General features: G+C 40.4%; 1 protein-coding gene across 5 annotated transcripts in view; it reads left to right on the top strand.

The window, feature by feature from the left end:
- The window catches only part of USP6NL (USP6 N-terminal like), a 124,993-nt gene extending 113,795 nt beyond the window's left edge, over nt 1–11,198 (top strand). For all 5 annotated transcript variants that reach the window (XM_086744823.1, XM_086744846.1, XM_086744828.1 and 2 more), the window contains one exon: nt 7,618–11,198. In XM_086744823.1, coding sequence (XP_086600949.1) covers nt 7,618–9,047 — 1,430 coding nt within the window. In that variant the 3' untranslated portion in view covers nt 9,048–11,198. The remainder of the gene's footprint in view (nt 1–7,617) is intronic.
- Nucleotides 11,199–27,648: the final 16,450 nt, after the last annotated feature.

Here is a 27,648-nt window from a genome sequence, read left to right as displayed (position 1 = left end):
AGTGCTGGCCAGTATGGGATGGCCTGGGCTCTGCAACTGCAACTTTCAGAGGATGGCTTGCAATGTAAGTGCTGTTCTCAAAGCCGGAGGTAGGCATCCCTGTTCCAGTGACTCCATGAAACAGTAAACCCTGTGGATAAGCATGTTTCTTATTGGCAAGCGTCTAGGTTGTTGAGCCCTCAGAGGCAGACTGTGTCAGTTATACCGTCTTTTAAAGTACTTCTCTGACATATCCTCTGGCAAATTTAGTGGAAAAGGCAATTGATATTTTCTGAATTGCCTGGAACGTTACGAAGGATGACCATACCATGGCAGGTTCTTCAACAGCACACTCATCTAAATCTGTTAGACTCCTGTTCGCGTCTTCTCAAGCAGCCAGATCTGACACAGAGCAGACAATCTCTTCCTTAATTCAAGGATAATGTCTGAAGCAGAGTGAAAGAAATTTTCTTGATATACATAATTGATTTTCAAAATTCCTTGATGCAGATTCTCTTATTGGCTGTTTTATCTAAAGCAACAGCAAAATTCTTGAAATGCTCATGAGATATGGATGGTGTTTCCAGCTTTGTTATAAATTATTCCTGTGGGACTACATAAATAATGTAATGGTTAATAAATAATATTTATATTTTAATACATACTTTTTATAGTGTCTGACTATAATAAACAAAAGTACTTACCAGTGAAAGTTTCATATTCTACTTAAAAATATGTGACTGAAAATAGTTTATTAATCTAGAGCTTTATAAAGAAATCAGCAAGGCTCTCTTTCGATGCTGAATGCCCTCAGCTCTGTTCTCAGGTAATTCCTTACCCATGTTTTCATACAAGGCATCCTGAAAAAGGAGGCCATAGGGATCCTGGGATTTATTTATTCATTCATTCATTCATTTATCTATTTATTTATTTATTTTTAAACTGAAAATTTAATAGACCTTGCAGGTGCCTTTTCGAGAGATAAAGGTCTTGCACTTTTTAATTTTAAAGCACTGTTGCCTAATTTGGAATCTGCCAGTGTCCTTGCGTTCATCTTAACAATCTCCGTGCGTGGTAATACCGACTTTAAACTCTGATTTGGTTCTTCTAGTTCTCCCAGTCTTTTCTGTATTCAGGGACAACTAGCAAAGTTTGAATCTTGCATTTGCCACGAATTTTTAAACATTTACTTGTTATTTATATTTAAAGCTATATTTTATTAAACTTAGTAACTATCTTTTATTTAAACACATATTTTAAGTGACAGTGTAAAAATACATATAAAGTTGATAATCTATTAAATAATGTCTGTTTTCTGCTGTTCATGTGCCTTTGGACAACCAAAACTATAGAAGTACGTAAGTCAGCTTGACTTTACTGTTTCTGATGATATCTCTTTTTTTGGTTGTGTTTTCTTTCAGAGGAATTTTGGATTTTTCACTTGTGCTTGAAGAACACACAAGTAGCTATTTCATACAATGCACTTCAATTTTAATCCACTAAACTATTTTTTCTGCCTTGCTTCTTGTGTGGTACAACTGCTTTACAATATTATGAAGGAAATTAATGTATGGAATTATACTAATATAATCAGTATATTATTTTCAGCAGTTTTAGACATTGGCTTTGCATCATTTAAAAGGCTTTACTGTTTGAAACTTGCATGCTTTTCAAAAATACGATCCAGATAGGCTGGTCATTGTTCATGTTCCTATTTTGAACTGACTTTTCAAGAAAGTATATTTTCTGGAAAAAAACCCTGCAATTAGGGATGTAAAGTTCAGTGGTTAATTTTAGATTTTTTTTTTTTATTATTTATTTATTTATTTTTTTTAACAAAGGTGGCTTACAGACATACAGCTGGCCACCTGTTATCTTCTGGTTGGTGACCAAATTTGTTAACATTTCTATTATTTATCTTAATGCAGATGTTTATAAAGTAAATTTTCATTACTGTCAGCGCTACAGAAGTGACATAGCATCAGAAAGGCAAACAGTGTATTTTGTTCTACCTTCAAGTTGTCAGGCAAGATTTCATTTTAGCAACACCTTTGCTGTGATGGCATAGAAAGGAGGAGGAGCGGAGGTTGGCTTTCAGACAGCAGCTCGAGCTGTGCAGACACTTAAATTTCTTTGAAACTGTCTTGGACTTGTAAACTGAAGAAGTAAGGTGGGACATCACTGATGGAAAATAAACACAAATATCAAGATGTCATTTTGGGAGTTGTTTTTATGACCATTACTGTCCTTGAAAACTGTATTAGAACAGTCAAAGTGCATGTATTCTGGTGCTGAAATTAAGGACTAGACTGTTATTCTCCGGAGAGAGCACTTAAAGCACTTTACTCCAATTATATGTCTGCTATTCAATGCAGGAGGCTGTTAGTGCCTCCTGAAGCAATTACCTCTAAAAGTCTTGCAGTTGAGATCGACTTCCACTGGGTGGTGACCAAGACTTGTTAAAGCAGGAGAAGTCAGTAGCCTAAAACTTTAATATGACTTGAATTTCTTATCTGTTGGGGAGCAGTCAGATCTGCTTGTGTTTGCTTTGCTTCTTTTCATGTCAGGTAATATGTTTACCAGCAGCAAACAAGCACCTGATTATTCTTGGTTTGCTTAAATTGTCTCCTTCTACTTCCATTTCTCTCCTTCCTCACCCATTTTTCACCCCGTTTTCTTTGTTGTTTGCTTGTTTTATGCTATACTGCATACAAGCAAACTAAATCACTACCTTTATTTTAGAGGAAAAAAAGAGAATCCTATGGTCTCAGCTCTGTAAATTCTGATGTAAGCTATTATGTGTCTTTGGGAAAAGCCAGTAACTAAACTCTGTCTAGGAACCTGTTCTGTTGAAGGAAGAAGGGAGAGAAGGATGAGAGTCACGCTGTTCTGCATATCATGCAGATACTGGCAACCTGGGAAAAAAATCCAATTGCCCAGTTCACTTCAGAAGAGAAAGGCATGTTTGGTGACTGCAGTGAGCACTGCCAAAACAAATCTCAGCTGAACTGCACAGCTTTGTCTTAACTTCTAGTTTTAAAGTGCTTTAAAACCTTGTGTGTAAACAGCATAGATTGTATAGAAAAACACTTATACCAGCAGTAATTTGTGTGGAATTCAAAGGTTTCTCCGTTCTTCCGTCAGACAGATATGTCCAGAAAGTGTGTTAATTCAGACTTTGGATCAGCAGCACAAACAGACACGCAATTGAATGTCCTTGAGAACATCCAAATAAAATTTCCGCATGCTCGGATCTGAGGCGTTTGAAGAGTGAGCTTAGTTGAAGTAGTGAAGGCGATGGTTGAGAGCCGCGTGTGAGGCTTTAGGCAGATTTGGAGTGGAAAACTGATAGATAAAAGATATGCAGCTTGTAAGAATTGGTGCTTTTGCATGCTTCTCTGGCAGGCTAGTTATGTACCTCTTAACGGTAGAGATGTTTCTTGTCACTTGGTTTCTTTTGCTTGCTTTTGCATTGTGGTTTCTATTCCTCAGCTTTTTGCTTTTATGAACTGTTTTCTTTCTTTCTTTCCAGCGTGCAGCATCATCATTTTCTTGCTGTTCTCACTGACAGTGGTCTGCTTAAAGCGTTCACGGACATAGTTTGCATGCTATTTTGTGTGTTTGAGGAATGTCTCATTCTGCTGATGTGCATGGTGGTAGATCTGGTTTATCTACTTGTTTAATTTTGTGGACTTTTTTGAACTTAAGGAGTTTTTATTTGTTTTTGAAGTACTTGGTAGTTCCACTGGAAGTGATAGCTGTGTGTGTGTGTATGATCTCTATACTTAGATTAGAACGAAATACCTGTTCTGCAGTTGGAAACAAATTGGTTTTCCATTAGAAGGTGACCGGTCTTGTGCTGCAGTATCATAGTTTTTTATACAACTCCTTTTCTTCCAGTGCTTTTTAGGTCATGAGGTGATGAGAGCTCAGGCCTTTTTGAAGCAGAACAAGGCCTGTGCATCGTAGCTTTGATTACTGAATCGAGTACCTCTAGCGATGTGGCCTTTCTTAGTTTCACATGCAGATGTGGTTGATGTTTCTGTCTGAGGTCAAGTTAAACCAAGTTCTGTAGAAGCCCTGTGGCTAAGATTTAAAGCTGTATTTCTTTCTCGCACTGACCCTCCTTCCACACGTAGTCATTGTTCTATATTTTGTTTTCCCTAAAAGCACTGAAGTTTGGTGTCACCAACCTATAAACATGGTATCATTCTGTTTGAATGCAGAGATTTTCTTCTAAACAAACTATTGTCTTAGAATGCTTTGCTTGTTACTCAGTGCATGGATTAATGTCAAGTTTTAACAGTTTCGCAACAGACATGCTAAGACTTCTGGTACTTTACAGCTGTAATCCGTGTTATAGGATACATCATCTAGACAGTGCAGCCCACATATGGCTAGTTGTAGTGTGTTCTTTTAGCCCAAAATGTGAAGGAAAGATGATAGAAAATAATCTCCAAAGCAGCCTATATAGAATTCACTAAAAATGTCTGCAGTATTCTCACTTGGGTATTAGAGCTTAATAGTAATTAAGAAACCTTAAGTGTGTGAAATTAAAAAAAAAAACCAAAAACAAAACTCACACAAAGTGCACCTTTATTGTACAAACAAGCGTATTTTCAAAGGATCTTGTGTTGCTCTGTATACATTTCTTAGAGTAAAAGCTGGAAAAGAGGAGATCAGTTCATGCTTTTAACATCTTGGTACAACTGAAGGAAGCATTGCAGTTACTAGAAGAACTTGTCTTTGGTTTTTTATACACATAGCTTGAGTAGATGAATTTCAAGCATGGAAGAAAATAAGTCATTTTTCTAAAACAGTTATTGCATACAAGGACAGAAATTAAATAATGTAGCGATGTTGAGGAGCCGTTTTCTTATGCTGTCCCGTAACTACTATGGATCACTTGGAGGTTATAATTGGATTAGCAGCACATTAAATCATACAGAACTAGTCTTTGAGGACAAGTTTTTGGTATGTACTTTTGTTTCTTAATTCATACTTCATGCTGTTTTAATATTAAAACTTGGTAAGTTTGGAAGCACTGTAAATATATAGTTCTAGATTCAGGAATATTTATTATGGGCAAAAATGACTTTTATTTAGAAGACAAGACCTTCAGCTTTGCCTGACGCTGTTTGAGGATGCAAGTAGAGGTAAATGGTACAAATGCCTTTTGCCAAACTGAAGCAAGTTCAGAAAGAGAACTCCTGTTCATAAAGAATAAAGAACAGTTTTCAAGGGGCTGGTGCGACAGACAGTATATTGCAGAGCTGTTAAAGCATCCATGCAACTCATTCCTCTGTCCCCACATTTGTTCTTCCAATGGTGTGCTGCTGGGGAGTGCAGGTCTACAAATCCACACTCCAGATCTCAGCCTAGTTTGTGAACAGTGGGGCCCTGCAGCAAAAGACAAGAAACCATGGGGCTTGTCATTCCAAGAGCTGCTCGTTGGAGCCTAACACGGAGGCCCTACACCACTGTGTAACCTGCTGTACTGTCTAGCACCTGTTTGTGCAGGTGTTGTCGGTCACAGTGTGGTGTGGCCAGGTGCATAATCCTGTATGATGATTTAACGTGAGGTCTCCCATTTGGGGAAAGTAATTGAGGAGAGGAGTCAGCATGAGTAACTTCCTTTGGCAAGGGGCAGCGAGGTGGACAACGAGTACCTTCAGTGTAAGGGCATAGGTTTGTGTATCTAAAGAATTGTGTGATCAGAATTAAGCAGAGGAAAACTAGGGGAACATAAGAGTGGAGGATTTTTCTACAGAAAGCCTGGGTATGCTGTGTTAATCATATGTGAACTGAGGTTTCTGAAGCTGTGTATTTCTCAAGGAAAGGGGAGGTTTCCTTATGACCTTTGGCCTCGTATGAAGACTTTGAAAATCAAGAAAAGGCTAGTTTAATTGTTTGGCAAAACCAGACAGGTTTTTTTTTAAGTACTTTTTACGTAGTTATCTTGCCATGACACGTGGTGTCATTGTATTCTTCTCTGCTGCCCTCCTGCTATGGCCTAGCTGGCACAAACTAAGTTTTGTTTAGTTTATGTAGCAGCTGCTGCGTGGTGGTAGTTTGTTGTGCTGTTACAATAAATAATACTGACCTTGGCTGCTGGCTTTCCTCTGCGTGACTCCATCGTGAACCAGCCATCAAAGATCGAACTCGTGCTGTTGGCTGTAAAAATGAACATAGCTCACTGTTAACCACGGCACTCGTGTCAGGGACAGAGACGTTTGTGTGTACTTGCTCCTGTGAACCTGTATAGACGCATAAAAGGAATTTTAATTACAAATGGCTGGAAAGGCTGAGGTGCTAGCTGCATGATCTTTGATCATGGAGAAAGATTCTACAGTTCTTCTCTTAGGAAGAAGCAGGAATGAAACGAAATTATTTTGCTGACAGCCATTTTGTATCATTTATTTTGCATAACATTTGAGCAAGAGTAGCCATTTCTTTTTTTCTCCTTACAACAGAGTTTTTGCTAAATAAATAGATACAGAGTAGGATTTGTATGGTTATGCTGACGTTAAAAGTTTGTTTATTTTTTGAGAAGTACTGAACATAAAATAAATTAAATTTAGATTAATAAATTTAATGAGAAGCAAGTGACCTTATGCAAGTTATATGCAAGTGGATGTGATAAAAGACTTTGGCTGAGAATATGAAGGCTGTTGTCTGCTAAGGAAAGAGGCTGCAGTGGAAAATTCGATGTAAATTCCAGCATCAAGCAATGAAACACTTCTTTATTCTTGCTGTATGTAGATTGTTCTGGGTCCCCACATAACTGATGTTTACCACTGGCTGTTGTGATGTGTCGAGCACCAGTCGGGGAGAACTTGCCATTCATATCCTATTTCTGTAAATAACGTTCTTGTGTTCAGCAAAACTTGTCCATTGAACACTCAGTTGAAATCATGACGTAGCCAGAATCAGTGTTAGTTACTTCAGTTGGTCTATAACTGATAGATGACTGAACTGGAAAATATGGTTTTACGTAGAGTCTTTTAGTCATAGTGTAACTTTTTAATACTGAGGATTAAATTTCTAGGCAGGAGTTGAGACGAAACAAGGACTTAACTGTGCAGGTGTAACGAGGAGCTCTACCCAAAAAAAGAAGTGAAAAAAAATTCAAAGATGTCTAGTAGGAAGCTTATGCATATGAGTGAGGAGCTGATAGTATAGTTTACCAGAGGTGAACATTAAAAGATGAATGAAGGAAGACAATAGATTGAAGGAAGACAATAGATTGGGAGAGCAATACTGGAAAGGATTTTTGAAGAGGAGAAAGTAGTTTACTTAATGTGACAGGGACAGTGTGAGGAGGGTTACATACAGGGTTGGTACTGTAAGCAAAATGTCATCTAGGAAGACGATTTTTTGCAGCAGTGTCATGAATGAGCAAAAGCTCGGCAGGGTTGCATCGGCTGTAGAAAGGATGACTAGAGGAACTGGTTGAGATGAGCAAAATTTTTGTTTAATGTCAGCATGCAGGAAAAACCTTTGAGGTGTTTAGTAGAACGGTGACCTAGAGAGAGGCCCAGGTAATAGTCTTTATAGCTATTTTTGCTTGCACGACCAACAGATTAAAGACTACTTCTGTACAAAGGTGAATTTATGTTATTACTGTTCTTGTTTTAGGTAAAGAAGATGAATTTCCAAAGAAGCCCTTGGGGCAGATTCCATCAGGACCTCAGCCTGCAAAGCTTAACTCTACTCCAGTGCTTAATGGACAGAACAGCACTGGTACACAAACAAGAAGGACAGAGAGGAGACCATCCCCAGGAGAAGAAACAGAAAGTTCACCAAATAACCGAAACAGAATTAATTCACTGGAAAAGAAACCCTCCTTAAAACAGCAGAAGACTCGACCAATAGATACGCAAAGTAGTATGCCTAAGAATGAGGTCGATACCAGAAGAAAGCCTCAGCCAGCAGAGCAGGACAACTCGAGACAGTATAATAATGCAGCTGCTAATCAAAATTCTAATGCTACTTCAAATACAAGAAGGGAATTTGTACCTAAGTGGAATAAACCGTCTGATACAAAAATAATTGAAAAGACAATGAAACTTACTGCAGAGGTGAAAGGAAGGCCAGTAAACCATTCAGTTTCAGGCCCACCACCAAGTCCTGGAGAATCGCAGCCTTTCACTGTAAAGCAAAAGATGAGGGTTTTGGATGCTGACGAGGGTAAGCGAGGGTCCAATGCGTCTCAGTATGACAATGTTCCAGAAGTTGAGAATGGGAATGAGAATCTTGTTGAAGAGATGCTTGAGAGAGCTCATCCGCAGAGTCCTAGGCACATAACATATTCTAATAGTCCAAGAAAGCAAATGGAAAAAATACCAGCTCCGTTAAAAATACCCAATAATTACACCTTCGCTTCACAACCCAGATCTCCGAAATATTCATCACAATCTGATGGGCTGAATGTAAAACAGCCACTGCCGTGTTATAGTAATCCACCAATTTACCATGGAAATTCTCCAAAGCATGTTTCTAGTATGGGCAATACAAGTTCTGTACCTCTACATTATCATGGGAATCGAACCAGCCCTTCTGGCAGGCCGTATGGTTCTTTTATTTCAGTAGATTATTCTCCAGATAAACTGCAAATTAATTCCTATCCTGCCAGTCGCCAAAATCCTCTTTCACCAACCCCTGGCCAGATTGAAGTAGTCCCTGTCGATGCTTATACCAGCAACTCCAGGTCCCCCCCAGGTGTCAAATTCATAATCCCTCCAGTGGATTATTTACCAGAAGACAGAAAGTGGCCAGATGCAGCATACATTTACAGACATGAACCCTACAGGCAGCCATGGAGCCAAGACGTTAACAAAGGACACTTTGATAATTTCCAGCAATACCAGCATTTTCAGTCAACAGCTTTTCAAGACCATAGTCTTCCTGCTGTTTCTGTGGACAGTCCAATAAGATACAGGACTTCACCAACCTTTGAAGAGCATGGTTCACCACCACAATACCAATATTCAAGCCCATCAGCTCAAGCCCAACACTATCGAAGTAGGAATGATGGATTGTCTATGCATGAATCTGTGCTTCTCTGAGGATCTGTCTGTACATAGTAAAATGGCAACGACCCAGACCAGTTAACATTACTGTGTTGGCAGTAGTCCACCTCAGCTCTATGAAATGCCGACAGTTTGTGTGACTCTCAAAAATAACACCACCGTTTCAGAGATGTTTCAGGCTTTCACTGAAGGCTGGTTGAGTTCTTAGACTTGCATTGAAGCTGTTGGAGGTGGTCTGATGCACATAGACATAGCAATAAGATCTTATACGCAACATGATTAATGCTGTCGTTGTTCCTTACATTAAATAATGTGTGTTACCATCTTTCTGCCTAAAACCTGTAACACATTTACAAATTTTATGTTGACTGACATTGTTAATGCACTGTACAGATGTGTGTGCGCGCACGTGTGAGTGTGCACTTATAATACACAAATGCGTATGGAAGATAGCTAAAGAGTTTAAATGTAAATGCATTTAACTTTGGGCAAAGCTTGTGAAGTACTTTAATTTCATATTAATTTTTCTTTGTAATTTATTTGAGAAGCCATTCGTTTTGGATGGGAATTTCTGTTGTTTTTATACAGCTGCCTCAGCATCCCAGTATCTGTTCTAGGCAGGAGAGATACTTTGGGATTATTAATTTAATCTTATGTGAGAGTTAATTTCCTCTCCTTTGACTACTGTTTGTCATTTTCCTCAGCAAGAAGGAGCAGGGAGGCAAAGCAGAAAGCCAAAAATGTCTCCTAATCTGGCTAAGAAATGGTGCTTAAAATTCAGGGCAGTGTTTAGTTTTTTTTAAGTGCATCGAAAGTGGCGAATTCTTCCCTTCTTACCCAAATCTACTTTCAGAATGTTGTCTTACATGCAAAATATTGGAGCACAGGAGAGTAATGCCAGATACAGAAACGGTGCTGCACCCTTCGCTTTTTGCCATGCTGTACTGTCAAACTCAAAAAATTGGTTGCAGGGCCAAATCTCACAGGTATCGCAGGACGACCAGCTCCTCGATGCTCTTGTGAAGTACACACAGGAGTCTGAGGTTTGGTCGAGGCTTGATATTCCCTGACCTGTGTGAGTATGCAGTGTCCCTTCTCTTAAGCTTTGTCATGTCAATTCCATTTTGTTTTGCTCCTTTTTTACCCCAAAGACTCGGTGGGTCCATGTTTGTGATTGGGCATGAGCTGCTGTGCTACCAGGCTGCTGAGAGACTGTGCGGTGTTTTACACTAAAATGATCCCGACTGTTTATAGGAAGCTTAGGCTCTTGGTAATGTAAGTATTTTTAATTAGTGTTTGCAGCTTTTTCTACTTTTTTTTTTTTTTTCCCTTTCCTTGACTGTGAATTGGGGGTGAAAAAGACTGGTGAAGGGGCACATGTAGGATGCAGTCCTGTGAGCTGCTGGGGTAAGTGCTGAACGCGCTGAGCTCTTGTTCAAAGCAGTGGGAGTTGGGGCGGGTGAGGATCTCGCCAGAAGAGGTCCTTGGAGCGCTTTACAGAAGGGTTTTTCTAATACTGAAGTACCAGACATTGGTATCAACACCAGTTTTGGAAGGTTGTCTTGTTATCTTTTGTTTTGTAAGATTTGTTAGCTGAAAATGTAGAATTTTTTTTTTTTTCCTTTAAAGAATGAGCTTTAGTGCCTATAATTGCTGCAGGTTGGCTCTGTAAGTTTTAAGGTACAGAAGTAAAACAATTTTTACAAATGGAAGTAACATTTACTTAGTATATTTCAAAAACTTTTGTGTGTATATAATGTGTCTGATGTAATTTTTAATGAACTGAGCAATTTTATATTTTAAAAATTGCAAACTGCAGCGAAGTAACAGTAGCAAAGCACTACACTGAAAGTAAACTAAAATTGTGAAGATAAATATGACTTGGGCTTACCTTAGTTCTGATTGCTTACAGCAGCTTAGAAATGTTTGTATATAATATTGTGGCTACGTGTAATAATCTCAGTGTTTAACGATGGTTCTGTAATTCATAACAAAGCTGTACAATTTACTTGTGCAAGCAACGCGAGGCTCCAAAATATGTATCAACATTAGTAAATACTGTAGATTTTTATATATAAAATATATACACACTATTTTCTTACGTCATCTGCAACAGTTTTATAACTGTGTATCCTATTTTGATGTGACTGTATTTTTAACATGGTAAAATAATAATAATTAAGCTTATGTTGTTTTGTCTTTGTTCTTAATTATTTGATTAGCTCAAAACTCCACTTTTGTTCTTCTCAGCGCTAATTGCTTTCCGTAAGTGAATCATGCATGTATATTTGTACGTGTTTATTTTTGGAGTAAGCAATATGGATGCAATCTGTATAGTGCTCTTGCATTATTACAGAAGCAGCAAGGTTATTGATTAGAGTCTACTACACCGCTAAACCTTAACTTAGCATTTGGGAAAGCTAGGAGTATAAACTGTGATCGTAATTTTCTGGGTTTGTTCTAATAATCTCACCCGATACCAGTTCAAAAGAGGAGAGTTATTGGCATGAGAGACTTGCAAAGTTGAATTGATCAAAGTGCAAAATAATAACCTGACTGCGGCTGCTGTGTGCCTGTCACATGTTTAGAGGATGGTATGGAGTTGTTTGGGTTGTTTGGTTGGTTTTTTTTTTTTTTTAAAGACCTTGTGTCATCTGTTTTTAGTGCAAAATACATTTTTATCTTCATTTATCTGGACAAATCAAACTAAACGTACTCCCAGATTCAAATCTGTCATTCATAGCAGTAGCAAAAAAACCCCTCGACGCAGAGTAAAGTGAGATGCAGCTGTGCCAGTATCTTGCTGGTGAAGGGAATCATCTCAGCCCAACGGATTAGATATCCTCATGTGAGCTTTTCTGTCACTGTTTTCTTTGATCTGAAAACAGTCAAGCCGTAAGTATCAACATAAAAGACTTGAGGCCTTTTCTTCCCATGGTTTTCCAAAATTTGCCTGCCGTGAGCAGTATGATCTGTAGGGGGTTTGCCCGAGTGAGTTGCCGTGGCTCTCCTTGCGGGTGCTGAGAGAAGAGTGATTAATGCCACACTCTCCACTAACACAGAACAACGCAGATGACTATGGAAGGATAGATGTCTAACTTCTGTATGGCAAACATTAAGTGAAATTAAACTGATTAGAGGTTCAGAGGAACTAACTTGAGTATATGCTGTGCTCTTCTGTGGTTGCTTTTCCTTTCGCTCTGATGCCATGCTAGATTAAATCTGAAGACTTCAGTGCTGGACTGAAGTCTTCTGCAGTACAAATTGTTGCGGCCGTGGAAAAAGACAGGAAGGATCACGGTATCACTGGTGCTCCTGACCTTTTTGATGAGTGGGATGTGATTACATGATCAAGTTGCTTCTCTCTATGATCAAGCTATGTTATGCACTACGAGTGAAGATAGAAGCCATCCCTGCTCCTTCTTCATCTGACCCAGGGGAAGATTCTTTTCTGACATGAAATTTGGTGATGAATTTGAATCTAAGCATCCACTCACTTGGACATCTAAGGAAGAGAATCTGACCTCAGGAAAATGATCTTGCCCTCCTCTTCTCCCCAGATCCAGCTGTGGCCTGTCTGTAACACTTCAGGGAAGGTGACACAGAGGAAAGAGAAAACCCATTTAGCCAGAAGTCTGTTAAGAGAGTAGTCCCTCCTAATCCCTGCTGATGACTACCTAAAGCCTTAAAGTGTGATATTGTCTGCAGTTGTTTGAGAGCGATCAGACCAGTGTGGGCAATCCTGGTTTTCCCAGGGCCACGAAGGAAGGTCCTTCACACATGCAAATGTCAATTACCTTCATAACACCCGACAGCAAGATTGATCCCGTATTGTCGAAGTAACTGCTGTATCCTCACTCCCAAGAAAAGTTTCAAGGCGAATAGTGAGGGATTTCTAGAAATCTTGGAGGTTGCAGAAGAGAAATATTATGTTATTAGTCAAAGATACACCCTTGTAATAACCACTCAGTAATTCCAAAATTAGATGCAAAGGGTAAACAACACTGAAATGTCAAAAGACAGAACAACCTTCCAGCGTGGAGAAGCAAATCCAAAGCTTCCCGGAGGTACATACACATTTTCCAGGGAGATTTCTCTCAAGAATCCGATCCTGAATTTCACATCATCCTTAATATGACTTTGAAATGGACTTGCAAATTACAGACTTTTTTTAAAATCTCCCCCTTGGGTGGCATTACACTGCATGCACAAAGAGGAATGCTATTTAAAATATGCCATCAAACGCCCACCGTTTCATTTCCAGCAGAGTACATTCTGCTTTCAATACTTCAGTGAGGGGAAAATATAATCTTTTTTTTGTAGTCCTGTAAGCCCTGCATTTTTGCAAAGCTCTGTAAATGTAGCGTAGTTACAGTTTAGCAGTTACTTAACCAAGTATCGTGTAGGCTTCTCTTTAGATGGCATGAAGCTACTGCATAGCTTACTTTTTTTTTTTTTTTTTGGTCTTTTGGGGAATATTAAGACAATCCAAATGCTTTTGATGGCAGAGTTGCAATGAGGAGCTGACTAGGCCAGCAGCTGAAATTGGAAATATAATTGCAGTTGTTTGAGGATAGCCTTTCAGTGGCTGCCAAATCTGGTGAGCTGGAGAAGGACACCATTTTCTGGCTTCTTTGTGCCAAGAAGACTTCTTTCTGCAATAAGGAACGCCTCTCCTGAGTGATTTGCTTCTCTCTGCTAACACTGCCTGCCTTTCTTTGTGCTTAGGGAGTTAATATGTTAGTAGGAAATCAATGGTGCTTTTAGAAGATCCAAAAGCACGCTTTCTGAATAATCTGAAAACGAACACACCTTGTTGTGGCTTTTTTTTTTCCTTCCTTTTTTTGTTTTAATGTTTGTTTTACTGATGATTTTATTGTCAGCCTTGTCAAGGTGAGCTGTGCTTGATTCTTCTGTCTCCGTACTTACTCTAATAATGTGCCAACTCGTGTTTATCACAGGTTTTGTGATGCCTTTTTGCCGCTGCTTCTGCTGTTTGCTGGGAGCGTGATAGAACAGTTAATATCGGAGGTTACTGTTTGCCTCTTCAGCTTTTGCTCTCTCCAGACAATGTGCAAATTAAAAAAAAAAAAGAAAAATTGTTTATGTTCTCAATATTATAGTTGTTTGGAAGTGCTCTGGAAAGGTTTTTTTTTTGTTTTTGTTTTTTTTTTCTGACAGAAAGCAATTTAATTCAGCAGTTGGTGAAGGACGCTGTAGTGCGGAGGCACTTGTACGGTCTCTGCAATCCAAAGTCATAGGTTGCTTCTCCTCGGTATAGAGCAACAAAAGCTGTATTACACGCAGGGCCAATCAAGCATTTTTTTTGAAAACACTGTATTGTGCCACAGGAACGTGCCAGCTTGGTCTGGCAGTAGGTGAGATGTAGCTACAACATGCTTGATTTGGGTAGGTAAATACCCCTCATTTCGTGATAATACATCGCTTCAATCAGATTTTCTGCTCTGAATGAGACGAGACAGGGAACTGAAGCCTGTGCTCCTCTCCTTACCTAGGAGGCTTAGAGCTGGTTTCTGGCTCAGACCATCTGCTTTGGGTGTTTGCATGTCCAATGGTATCTTCTAGAATCATTTTCATAGAATCATAAAATGGTTAGTGTTGGAAGGGACCTTTAAAGGCCATCTAGTCCAACCCCCCTGCAAGGAGCAGGGACATCTCCAACCAGATCAGGTTGCTCACAGCCCCGTCCTACCTGGCCTTGAATGTTTCTGGGGATGGGGCTTCCACCGCCTCTGGGCAACCTGTGCCGGTGTTCCACCACCCTCAGTGTGAAATATTTTTTCCTAATATCCAATCTAAATCTGTCTCACTCTATTTTGAAACCATTATCCCTAGTCCTGTCACAACGGGCCCTGCTGAACAGCCTCTCCCCATCTTTCTTGTAGGCCCCCTTTAGGTACTGGAAGGCCGCTATCAGGTCTCCCTGGAGCCTCCTCTTCTCCAGGCTGAGCAGCCCCAACTCTCTCAGCCTGTCCTCATAGGAGAGGTGCTACAGCCCTCTGATCATTTTCAGTATTACCCCTTAGGAAAATACAGGTCTCTCTCGGTTTGGATAACGAAGAGCTCTGTTAGGTGATTTTGTCTAATCTGCCCTTTCTTCTTAAGCTTACCTGTTCCCAGATTTTCTCCCCAAAGGGCAGTCAATTGACAGGGTGGGCTTGGTGTCACTGAGAGTGACACCAAAACATAGTAAGTGATCTCCAGCACTACTGTTGGGTAGGATGGATGGCTATCAAAACTGGGTTTTTGCAATACGGGTAATTGGAGAAGCTTTACTGGTTGAAGACTGCTTGAATCCAAGAGTAATGTGTGTTTTTATACTAAAATTCGCAAAGCTTAAAAACAAAAGGGCTGCGTTTTCAAAGGTGGTGATGTTTAGCTGCCTTTATGTTTGGGAATTGAGTTGGAGTTCAGTACAAAGCCTGTTTCTAGCAACCCTCCGGCTTTCCTCAGAAAGGCGAGCAATACCCTGGCTGAAGCGCATCACTGAGAACACATATCCTCAGAAAAAGAGGAGTTGGGTCCATTCTGCAAGTCAGCAGGTTTCGGATTACGAGACATGTGCTCTGTAAAGCTAACGTAGAACAAACTGTGTATCATTGTATTTTTTAAAGTGCTTTTAAGACAGTCTGGCCTCAGCCTTCCTTCAAGGCAACTCACCAGGCAACCTTTCACTTGACAAAGAAAGCGACTGTGTTAGATCTTTATTTGATGTCAACTAAGGCTCTGGGCATCAGACTTCCTTAATTTCTTCGGACTTTGTGTCTGTAACTCTTGATGTCTTTCACAGCTCTGTCCCCTCTGTTCCCCAGGTTTACGGTGTCAGATTGTTTCCTTCACAGTTATTTCTGTTCCAGTAGAGATGTCCACCTGTTTGCTACTCCAATGAATGAGTTTCCTTTCCAATTCTTATGTCACCTTGTCATGGGCTGCCTGCTCCGTATCAATTCATTGCGTTCTCCGATCCACCTTGAAGTCTGTCCTCAAGTTGCAGCACTGTCAATTTGCTTTGGAAAAATCACTGAAAGAGGATAAAGGTACGTGATTTGGAGACTATAAATGAGATGTTATGTATGAGTATAAAAGCCAATCACAAATGTTTTAGAAAGGCCTGTGTGGTGGTTGTGCCGTGCTTTACAGTGTGCAGCACCTACATAATGAAAAGTGATATAGGTGCTTACATTATATATTATCTAGTTAATTGGAAGGACTGGGATGATAAGTGGCTTGCTGAGCTTTTTCCCTCCCTTTTGCTTGAGTGAGTGGTTCCACCCATGGCTTGAGGTCTCCATGCTGGCCAGCACGAAGGAGCAAGTCAGCCTTTATTGGGTGGCTGAGCAGAGCATTCGTTGTAAAAATTTAATCGCATATATTGAGTAAAGGAAGAATATTTTCTCCTAGGCATAGAATTAGTGAGCTCACAGCTATAGCAAATCATTGGTAGCTGCTGGAGTTCACCCATTGTGCAGAGCTATACCTCAGCCTTTTTGGGGCTGTAAATTGTAATTTCCCTATGTAACATGTGAAAACGTAGCACCAACCTCAGGTGTTCTCTTTGCCGTGCGGCGCTGCAGCTGGACTGGCAGTCCTCCCTGCGGCGGTTGTTTTACTGATGTGCTCAATTTCTGTTGAGCGTGCCTGGTCTCCAGGTGAAAGAAATCAGCCACTTGTCTCCTCTAAGTGTTCATGGCTCCTGCTGGGTGCTGGTTGGAAGAGGTGGGGATTTTTTTGTTTATTGGTTTTGTGGCAAAGCTCAAGGATTTACTCGATTTTCATGTTTTCCTCTCCTGGTCCTCCCTGCTCTGTCCAAATTACGCCAAACGCTAATGGAGAGGGGAATATAATAAATTCTTCTTGGCTTAAATATCTGCAGAGTTGACCTGCTGGAAATTGTGCAGCTCTGTTTGTGCCCTGTGGAGAAAAGTTCTGATGGCAAAACTTTGGGCGAGGAAGAAAATAGTTTTGCTCTTTAAATGGCATTATAAAAAAAGCGTGCTTTCAGTGAAGGGGTGGGGTGTCACGCTGTGCATGCATTTATCATTGTAAATGTTATGGCTGAAAGGCTCTGAAATGCTTTCAGAACTTGTGATTTTGGGCACATAAGCCAATCGCTTTTATTATTACCCTCTTGTTATACTCAATAGGGTTGGTCAGGTGATGGTTTTCCCCGTTGATTTAAGTGGTTTCTTACAGAGGCCTTCAAGTTCCAGAATAATATTTCGTGCAACCTTCATAATGACTTTATTATTAACTCTAGGGATAGACTCTCTTGCCTACCTCCCCTTTTAGAAGTGAATCATATTCTGATATTTAGAATGACCCCAAGCCAAAATCTCAAATTTCCTTTCCAGCTGGACTAATGGGGCTTGTAGGAGGGAAGCCAAACTTCCACGACTTCTAATTATCATCAGATTGGATTAACGAAGGATTACTTAACTACCAATGCAAAGATGGAGAGTTAGCTATACCTTTGAAAAGACTTGTTAGCTACTAACAACGTTGAAGTGGACTTGTTTATATTTTTATGTTACCTTTAGTCTATCGTGCTCTGCGTACCGTAGGCAGAAGGAGCCGTCCTTCCCTGCACCCATTGCTGGTGAGGGTTCAGCAAAATCTTAGCTGACAAGTTGGTCACCTCAGTAGATGTCACCAGTGGTAAACCAAAGACTGTGTTTCTATCTATGAGCCTAAGCCACAAGCTGTGGAGGTCATTGGGTGCCTGTATGTAATTTTTAAGGGTTTTTATATTCAGAACAAGGAAGGTGAACTGCCTGAACTCCTGCCTGGCAACTCTTTTTCTCTTTAGGCAAGCCAGTAGCAGTCAATTGCCGTGGGGCTGGTGTTGTTCCCAGCTGTAAAGCAAACACTCAAGGTTTGTGTGGCACTGGAAGAGCACTCTCCATGATGGCACTCTGTCAGGGAGCTGGGTCTAATTATTTCAAATGACTGCAGCAGGTCAAAGAGCTTGTGTCTAGCTTTTCAAGTGACTTAGCACCCACTACACTTCATCGAATTTGAGGAGTCAATGTCCAAAATATGTATGAAGGCAAGGAAGAAATCTGATCTTTATATCCTTGGCATTTAGCAGATACTCAGTCTTACCGCTAGCCCATAACTGAGCCACTTTATACAACCTTCCTCGCCTGCATCTTCTGCGTGACGCTTCTTTTCTAGTGTTGTGTCTAAGAAAAACCTGCAGCCTTTTAATTTTTAACTCCATGTGTTAATGATGGGAACTTTTAGGGGAGAAGTTCTCTCTTTGCTTTTTTGCTTTTGCTAGGAAAAAATAATAAATAGTTGTCAGCCCAACAGGATGTAAGGTGTCTTCCATGTTTTGCAACATTTAATTCCTAATGTATTTTTGTTCTGCTGAACAGAATTTCTCAAGGATTTTTATCCAATCATTTTGTGGTAAGTCTCATCTGACCTTTCAGGCTTATTTTTGGGCTTCAGGCTTAGTTTTTTTGGTCACTAACTGCTTTGTTTCTCTACCAACTAGGACCTGAATTAGACCTACAGGATGCTGGTGGGGCTCTGAGGTAGGTGTACTCGAAACTCTCACTGCAGCGAGCTTACAAAAGAAAATGAGAATGGCTTTTTGAATTCAAAAAGCTTTATTAGAATGTCAGCTAGAATACTTAATTATCTTAATTAGAATTCAAAGCGATGAGGAGCATTCTTAAATATTTAAGCGCTCTCTGCCCTTGCCTATTAAGTATTTTCCTGTGCAGGTCTTTTCCTCCAGGACTTAAATCAACCCAGCTGTGTTTTTCTGGGTTATTGCAAGCTCTGAGCAGCCCCCTCTCATCCACAGAGAGCTGTCGCCATGGGATGTCTGCTCCCTGCCCCTCTCAGCGATTTAGTCTCTGCAACCCTGCCTAGTCTTTCCTTGCCACGTTTTCATTCTCAGCCTCTTCTGCTGCCAGCCCACCCTCCACTTGTGAAGCTCTCTTCAGTGTAAGCTCGGTCGCAGGCAGCCCAGGAACCATTGTCCTCTGTTGCCCTGAGCTTTGCCCACCCTGATCATGCTCTCCTTACCATGCCAACTAAGAAACCACCAGTGACAGATGCACAGCAAAGGTTGGTGCAGATTTGGATGACTCTTCTTGCCTGATACCTCCCCAAGCTTTCCTACTTCTTAGCTTGTGCTTGCTTGGGGCGGGAGAGGTCTTTCTGTCCTGGAGAGGAAAGCCTCCAATGGCTTTCCTCTCCTTGTCCTTCCATGGCTTTCCTTTCCAGACCTCCAAGACTAAATATGGAGTGCAAGAGCCCACTGAGCTCAGCAGAACTGGAATATTTATGTGTGAGAGAATATTTCATAAGCAAAGTGAAAAACCCATCAGTCTTTGCGTGTTTGGTGCCTGAGATTAAAAACTTCGGGGAGATCTTCATACCTGTTAGCAATGCATTTCATCCACTGTACAAACAACTCTTCCTGTGTCTGATTTCCATTTTTCTTTTAAATTACATTTCTTTAATCTATAATTTCATTCAGGGTGGGTTTTTTTTTTGCATACGCAGATGAGGAATGATGCTTTTATGTCTGTTCAGAAGCACTGAACTAAGTGTTGGTTCTCTCTGAGTTTCTGTTCATGATACCAAATATTTTTGTCTCTTCAAGTCAGATGAACCTGTTGCTCTGCACACGTTTATTAATTCACCCTGAAAAACATTTTTTTTATGGGAGTTTTCTTTTTTTCTGTAAAGATGTTGTTTAAAAGCATGTATTTGAAATGAGATTTTTCTTGTAACTGTTCCAAGAGGCTCAAAAACCTCTTAGCCTTGACATCTGAAGTCTTCCAGAAGAAGCTAAGTGGGCTCTGTGTTTGAAGTGGCAGTACAATGCAAAGATGTAGCAGAAAGGAAATGAATTGTATTAATTCTAACCAACTTCAAGGAACTTATTATATCTCTGAAAATTCTTTACAGCTTTGGTTCAGAGGTGTCTGATATAAAGGAGCATTGAAATCAAGGACGAAGATGCCAACAAAGGCTTCTGGAAGATGGAGGACCCAGACCTCCTATGAAAGTGAGACTTCACTCAGGTTTCTTTCAGAGAAATAACAATAATAATTTAAAAAGTGAAAAAAAAAAAAAAAAAACCACTCGGCAACATCTCTGAACACACAGGCTGAAGAAGTTTCTGGCCTCTGAGACAGAAAGGAATTTTTTTGTTGTTAATTAAATGTAGTCACGGACTGTTGTCAAACAAGGTACAATCTGTGTTTGTGACTTGGGTCGCCCAGTAAAAGGTCATCACTGGCCAGTAGACAGGCAGGATCTGGCTGTGTGTACCTGCTATATGTGCATACATAGAAATTATTGACCTGCCTTGCCTATGAGTTTTGTCTTGGCAGTATTTGATGTGATTCTTATGGATAATGAAAACTTACAAGAACAAATCTATTATTTGGCTGTAAAATGAGAATATATCAAGGCAGCTTAGACATCTTCCAGTTCTCTACTTCTAGTGGACTTATCTTAAAACTTACAGCTGTAGTGCTTAAATGTTGTCTCAAGGAATAGATTTCAAAAGTAGAGAGCAGATTTACCACTAACTTAGACAGAGCGGCTGCCCACGTGCAGGTGAGTATGCGGTGACTTATTCCTGCTTTAAAAAGGAAGAATAGAAAAGCGGTGTCTTTTTGCTGTGTGGTTAATGAGTTTATTAGTTCTGTGATTTGCAAAATTGAGGATATGCGTGTGCTTTTCATGCCCATGTGTAAATGTTCTAGAAGAGAGTAAACTCTTGGTGTGCCTTGGGAGTGCCTGTGCGGAGCTCATCGGGAGCAGCTCTGTGCAGACTGCTGGGCTGCTTTTGGTGTAGTTGTAAATGTCCGAATGACCTTGGACATTTGCTCTCCAGAAGGATTTCCTTGCACTTGGATGTATTTGAGTTGATTTGCTTGTACTGTGATCCTTCCAAAAAAAAACCAAACCCCAAAACCCCACCAAAAAACCCACCAAACAACCCCCAAACCACTTAATTTTGTTAAACTGAGTTCTGATCATTTGCTACCGTCCCATGTATTTGTGATCTACGGAGATTTTTATATGAACAACCAGAACATTGATAAAATATTAAATAATATTGAGCCAATAGTTAGTCCCTGGGGGAATCTACTGGAAAAAGCCCCACGGATTCGTATCTCCCACTAACGCGATTACATAAAGTTGCCTTTTTATATCAGTGTGTACAATTTTAACATTAGCATCTAACCATAAAGCTGTACCAGACACTTGGGATTTCTTTGTTGCAAGTTGCCTTCTTTATTATGCTTAATTTGTGGAGTTTATAAAGTTTTCATTGAATTCTGTAGCCTCCATTATTACTTGTCTGTATTTTCAACCTGATTGAAACTCTTTGCCATTTCCTACTCTGCTTTTTATATTTTTTCTTCATTGAAGTATTTTATCCTTTTAACCAGATGGACTTTTTGCAGAGCGTAACTTTTTACGTGTCTGCTGGGAGGTTTTTTTTTTTTTTGCTGTGAGGTGGGAGACCTTGAACAATTTACTGTTTATGTATCTCCCACTCTAAAGGTAATGTTCCCAGTTAGGTATGCCAACAATTCTCTTATGCTTTGAAAAATTTGCCCTTTAAAAATTCCCAGTACTCTTGTGTTGACTGCATGTCTGTCTACAGAAGGTGAATTGCACCAAGTTGTAATTCCCAGCACCGAGGCCAATGCTAATTTATTGATAAATTATTTACTCCTGGGATCAAACTGTCCCTTGATTTTGCATGCCATAAAACTTAGGGTTTTTTTTCCCCAGAAGCTCTAAATTTTGTTAGGTAGCTACAGGCTATGTCCAGCAATGCTTGCTTGTGGTAGATTAGATTTCCTTTCTCTACATTATAGACCAATTTTTAAGAAATAGTTCACCCTGTTGTCTCATGATATTTGGTTGTGTTACAGGTGCCAGTCTTTAGTGCGTGTTACGTTGAGTATTCAAACACCTGGGAGTCTGGGTCTGAACGTCTTGGAGGGCCTAGCCACAGAGTGGGCACTTGGCCATGAGGAGCTGAGTCAAAACTTGATTTTGAGAGGAAAACAGTATAAAAAAATAAATTGTATTTTTAGGATAGGATTGTGAACCTGGGTAGAAGATGACTTCTGGCTGATGGAGTAGTACTTGAAAGCTTTATGTATAAGATACTAGAAAAAAATATCTATTTCTTTACCTATTACAGCTGTAAATATTTTTACAACAGTAGATGGATGTATGGCTCAACTAGCATTTATCTGAAACATTTTGCATTATAATTGCTGGGCTCATTTACCTCCTCCTCCAGAGCTGTGAAACCGCTTGTAGACAACAGCGTTTGAAGCAACCTCGCATGAAAGCACGCTGTGTTTCTGTTGGAGCGGCAGTGGCGCGTGTGAGGACCTTTAACCCTAATCAATGTTTCAATGCAAGCTGCAGCCGTCGGTGCATTGTCCAGCTGTGTCTCTAGACCCTCTACAGCATTCATTGCTCTAGGTGAGCACGGCTGACAGCACTTATTCACCGCTTTTCACTGCTGCGCTTGCCCACACGCGATTCCAGTCCTGTGCTCAAGTGTAGGCACTTGTTCTTTCTTCTTTAGCTGGTTCTGGGAACAATCCCCTCAACATTTCCACCAAGTGGGTTGTGAGTGTCTGACCTTTACGCATTGTCCCAACAATGCCCTCTGTTACATTTTGGGATTTTCCCTTTCTCTAAAACTCTTTCTGTAAAAGGTTTCGTTGTATTTGCTAACAAGAGCTGGCTCAGCTTGCCATTTTAATGCACAGACAGAGTTAACGATATTTGTACCGGGAAGCTTTTCCTATCCTTCTCATATTGCCGACGGATTTATTATTTCTTACAGTTAATAGTTCATAGGCTTGTATTATGAATGTTTGTTGTTTGGAATTTGTCACTGAGGAAAGGCTAATTCCAGATTTGGCACTGTAGATTTGCGATGTCGCGCAAAGCGTAAGTTATTTTTCACCATTATTAATATTGCTTTGGTGACAGCCCAAAGGCCAGTTGTATCTGCTCCTCTCCAAATGACCCTGTGAAGATGAGCAAGATTTGTAATGACTCTGGTCAGTAGCTGCTTAATCACTTTAAGTCATTTCAGAGCCCAGCCAAGGGATTTATGTTCCCATAAACAGATCCCACCTTCAGAAAGCATCTGAGCATGAGGGATCTGGAAGAACTGGATGTCCCCACTGGTGTGTCCAGAATTTCCAGCCCTGTTGCCAGCACAGAATCAGTACAGCCTGGCTGAGAACAGGGAAAACACCCTGGGTGGTGACTTATAAAAAGGACAAAAAGCATTCCCTTTCTTTCAGATCATCTGTCTCTCCTGGTAGCATTGGGTGATACATTATAAACAGTTTGTGATTTTTAAAAACAACAGGTTTTGGTCAGAAATTTTCCTGAAATAATTTTCTTGGATATACTTGTCTAGATGAGTTAAAAAAAAAAAATAAAATTCTATGGCCACAAGAGCAAACACTGAAAACTCCTCTTTCTTTTTTCTTCTTTTTTTTCTTTTTTCTTCTTTTTTTTTCTTTTTTCTTCTTTTTTTCTTTTTTCTTCTTTTTTTTCTTTTTTCTTCCTTTTTTTCATGTTTCATGTTTCTTTTTTCTTTTTTCTTTTTTCTTTTTTCTTTTTTCTTTTTTCTTTTTTCTTTTTTCTTTTTTCTTTTTTCTTTTTTCTTTTTTCTTTTTTCTTTTTTCTTTTTTCTTTTTTCTTTTTTCTTTTTTCTTTTTTCTTCTTTTTTCTTTTTTCTTCTTTTTTCTTTTTTCTTTTTTCTGGATTTTTTTTGTCTGTCTTTTGCTCAGAATTACTAGAGGTGTTTTTTTGGAGGATAGGGGGTTGCGCTCAGAGGATTTTGATTTTTAACCCTAACCTTAAATACTGCCAAGCTCAATAAAGCCTTGTAAATGAGGATTGCAGAATTGGAACAGGGTTCATAGACCTGCAGCTGAGCAGTCTTCACCTTTGCTGATGGGAACAACTGTGGTTTGCTTCTGCTCCTGAATGAACTCTGAAAAGTAATATATCCACGGGGCAGTCCAAAAAAGACAGGTTTTTGGTTTTGTTTTGGTTTTTTTTTTTTTTTTTTTGTGAGTGCTCCTCTAGATGCTCTTTTAGGAAGACTGGATGATAAATTAGCTACTGGGAAAGGAAACCTTTAGGAATCTGTAGCAACCAGCTTTGGGGAGCAGACTGTGTTGCGTTGACTTGACCTCCATACACACTTCACCTTTGCACCATCGCAGTCCTTTGGAAGTTCCTGGTAGACAGCCCAGATCCCAGAGGTCCTGAAGAGGGGAGCAGATGGAGAATGTGTGGTATTTATGGCACAGGAGGAAAAGCAGGTGTTGCGGCAGGTGTTACAGTGGGAAACATACCTGGCAGAACATCTTCCAAGTGTCCCGGGGACGCCAGATGTCCCATGTAAATTAATCGGAGGTTGGAGAATAGCATGTGGTTGAGGAAGACTTGCCTGATTTGGAGATTATAAAACATTTCAAGCTTCATACTACCCCAAGCTCCTAGCATTTGTCTTGCAGGAGAAAGTCCTGGGAAGAATATGCTGTAATACTGCCAGGGTAAGGGAAACATACCTGGGCAGCTGCTTCAGGATCCGTCCCCAGGGACAAGCCACGTGGTCAGGGTAGTTAGCAACGCAAGTCCTCTCCTGTGCTGGCAGAATGATGGAGATCCCCAGGAGTCCAAGGCTGGTTCTGCCTTGCTGGTGGGGAGGAACAGGAATATTTGCAGTGTGACTGCTTAATGCATGCAGCAAAACCTAAGTGGCTCAGTGGAGCTGTGTTACCTACCACAAGCTGCTCGTAAGGCACGCTGCTTGGAGAAAGCATCTTCCCAGTGAGCGGAACAGCACCAGCACTCCCTTCAGGAGGCAGATGAAGGCAAAAGCAAGTAGGACTAAAATAATCTGCCCAATAAATAGGAGGAATCTTGCACTGGATGTGATGAGCAGCCCAGGAAAGGGGGAAGCTGTAGTTCCCCTGGCCCACTTGGTTTTATTTTTCAGACGTTTGAGAGGATTTTCCTTCGGAGATATTCACCCTAACATTTACAGTTGTTATCATCTCATGTGTTCTTGCTTATAAGAAGCAAGTGACCCCTGGGTGCCTGGTCCCACCTCTCTGGAGATGGCCCCGCTGTGGACGGCAGTTCTGTGGCTCTCAGGGAGCTCGGCCTGCTCCTTCGTAGCAACCCACTGGAGGCCCAGGGGCTTTCTGTTCTCGCCTGTGTCACCGGGGATTTGAGGAGATGGTTTATTTCCCCTGGTGAAATAGATTGAACGTGTCTGACATTTAAGTTGTCATCCAGAATTAACCTGCCACTGAGATAACAGGAGTGGGACAGAGCAGCTTTTTCCCCTGCCCCAGATTTTCCTGCGGAGACCTCAATTTCTTCTCCGTACCCTTCTCCCTCTCCAACTTTGCATCAAGCTGGATCGAAAGAGCAGCAGTTCCTATATGAACATTCAATTAGTCCCATATTTAAATCTTGCCTCTGTGACCTAGTGAATTATACAAGGGGCTGGATAGCAGAAATCAATTGAGCTCTAATTCCCAGCCCTGGCATCGACTCTCTCTGCATATCGCTACAGGCAAGTTATTTCAGCGCGTTCCTTCACTCTCCATTTCTTGCCTCTAAATCGCACATGCTAACATTAGGTGACGCAGCAACATCACAGATTTGGGTAGAAATGTGGAGAATTACAGCAGCATATCCTGCTTTAACACACTGCACTGGGATCTTCAAAGATGATGTTTATTTAAAAATGCATCGGTAGCAAAACATTTACCAAACTTACAGGTTGATTCAGGCTTTGTCTAACTTTTATTAAAGACAGAAAGTCTAGGGAAAATATTTCAAATTATCATATGAAAGACAGTTTAAGATGAAGAGGAGGTTACAAGAGAGTAAAAATGCGCAGTAATTTCCTATCCCAAAGTGCTGGTGCTAAATTATCACTCACATGCAGTCCAGCACGGTGGCAATTCGGAACTGTGGGGGGTCCTTATCTCCCAGGGCTCATGCAGAAATTATTGCATACGTTGTCGTGAAGAACAGACCAAACCCCATCTGAGAGGCTGCCACAAGCAGGGCCTTATGGTTTTTTGTTAGGTTTCTTTTTCACCTCGTCTGAAAAATTTTTAAGAATAGCTTTGTAAAAACCCAGCACCAAGTCTACAGTGCTCTTCAGTGATGAATTTTTAATGCAAGGCAAATTTAAGTATGATGGAGGAAAAAAAAAGTATTGTAACAGTTTACAAGGCTTTCAGGATGGTTTCTTAGAAACATTAGTTGAGAACTTTGTCTCCTGTTGCTCTCTTGCTACCAAGATGGTAGCACACCACACTTAGAAGTTAATCCTTACACTTTGTAGTTATTATCCACTAATGGATGAACCAAGCCGTTTGTGGTGGAAACAGTTATTTTATTTATTTTATTTGAAAGACTACTGGAAAAATCTAGTTGCTGTCAGCATTTCCCGAATGGTTTAAAATGTCATCCAAGACAAAGTTCTGTTCAGCTCTTCTCCAGCTTGGCATTTTCATGGTGTAACATTTGTACAGCGTGGGAGAGCCAAAGTGTGAGCTCATGGAGGGCAAAGTCCTTAAGCTGCTTAGGTGGCTGCGTGAAGCATCCTGAAAAAAAGTACGGGGCAAGGAGGAAAGAATAAATCTGGGTGGCTTAAATATCCTTAATTTTAATTAAAGATGATAGCACTGACGTTGGAAATGCATTTAGCCTGATAGCTTCCCTCTAACACAGCATCCTTGGTGTGGCTTCTGGGGATCCGAGTCCACTGCCTGCGTTGCTGAAACCTCTGTTGCACGGGGCTTGGCTGAAGTCAACAGTTTATTGTTGACTTCACCAACTCTTGGCCTCTTAATGCTATCTTCATGCTGCCTTGGCTAAGTCAAGCTGTTTGCGCATCCTTTCCCTCCAGCCTTTAGTGGAAACTTCACTTTATGGGAATGTAAAATCGTTTGCCGTGAGGTGATTCATTAGGCAGAATATACAACGCTGTCTTTGGTCTCCAAACATTTCAGCCAACTGATAAATAATCGAGAACCTTGAATGTTCCTTTCTGTCTATCTTTCTCCTCAGAGCGCTGTGTTTGACTAGTGGTAATTTATTGGTGAGTGGATTAAAAGCCAATCACTGTAATGTCACAAACATGAATTACCACAGTACGGTCTGTCATTTGGTGGCTTTTTCAATGCCAGGCATCAGACTAATCCCAGGGTGGGGTTTGTTTGTGTTTTGTTGTTGTTGTTGTTTTGCTCCTCTGCATTTTTCGGTGTCCTAATTAAATATTGAGACTGGAATATTGAGACTAATTAAATATTGAGACTGAAAAATGAAAGTCTTAAAGCTTCTTCCAAAACTCAAGTGCCATTCATGATAAGGGCTTTTTGGGTTGTTGGTGGGGAATAACCCCCTGTTTCATTCCTTGACCTTATGTGCTTAAGTCTGAACTCTTCAACCTTGATACCTTTATTATTGTTATTTTCTGATTGCCCAGGTGAAGGTGGATGCAACTAATGTGGAGCCAGATCCTTGAAGGATAGCTCTGCAAATTGGGATT

The sequence above is a fragment of the Chlamydotis macqueenii genome, chromosome 1 (genome assembly GCF_036417535.1).
Source record: "Chlamydotis macqueenii isolate bChlMac1 chromosome 1, bChlMac1.mat, whole genome shotgun sequence".
Lineage (NCBI taxonomy): Eukaryota > Metazoa > Chordata > Aves > Otidiformes > Otididae > Chlamydotis > Chlamydotis macqueenii.
The sequence above is the reverse complement of the archived record's forward strand: the minus strand, read 5'-3'. Positions and strand labels throughout refer to the sequence as shown.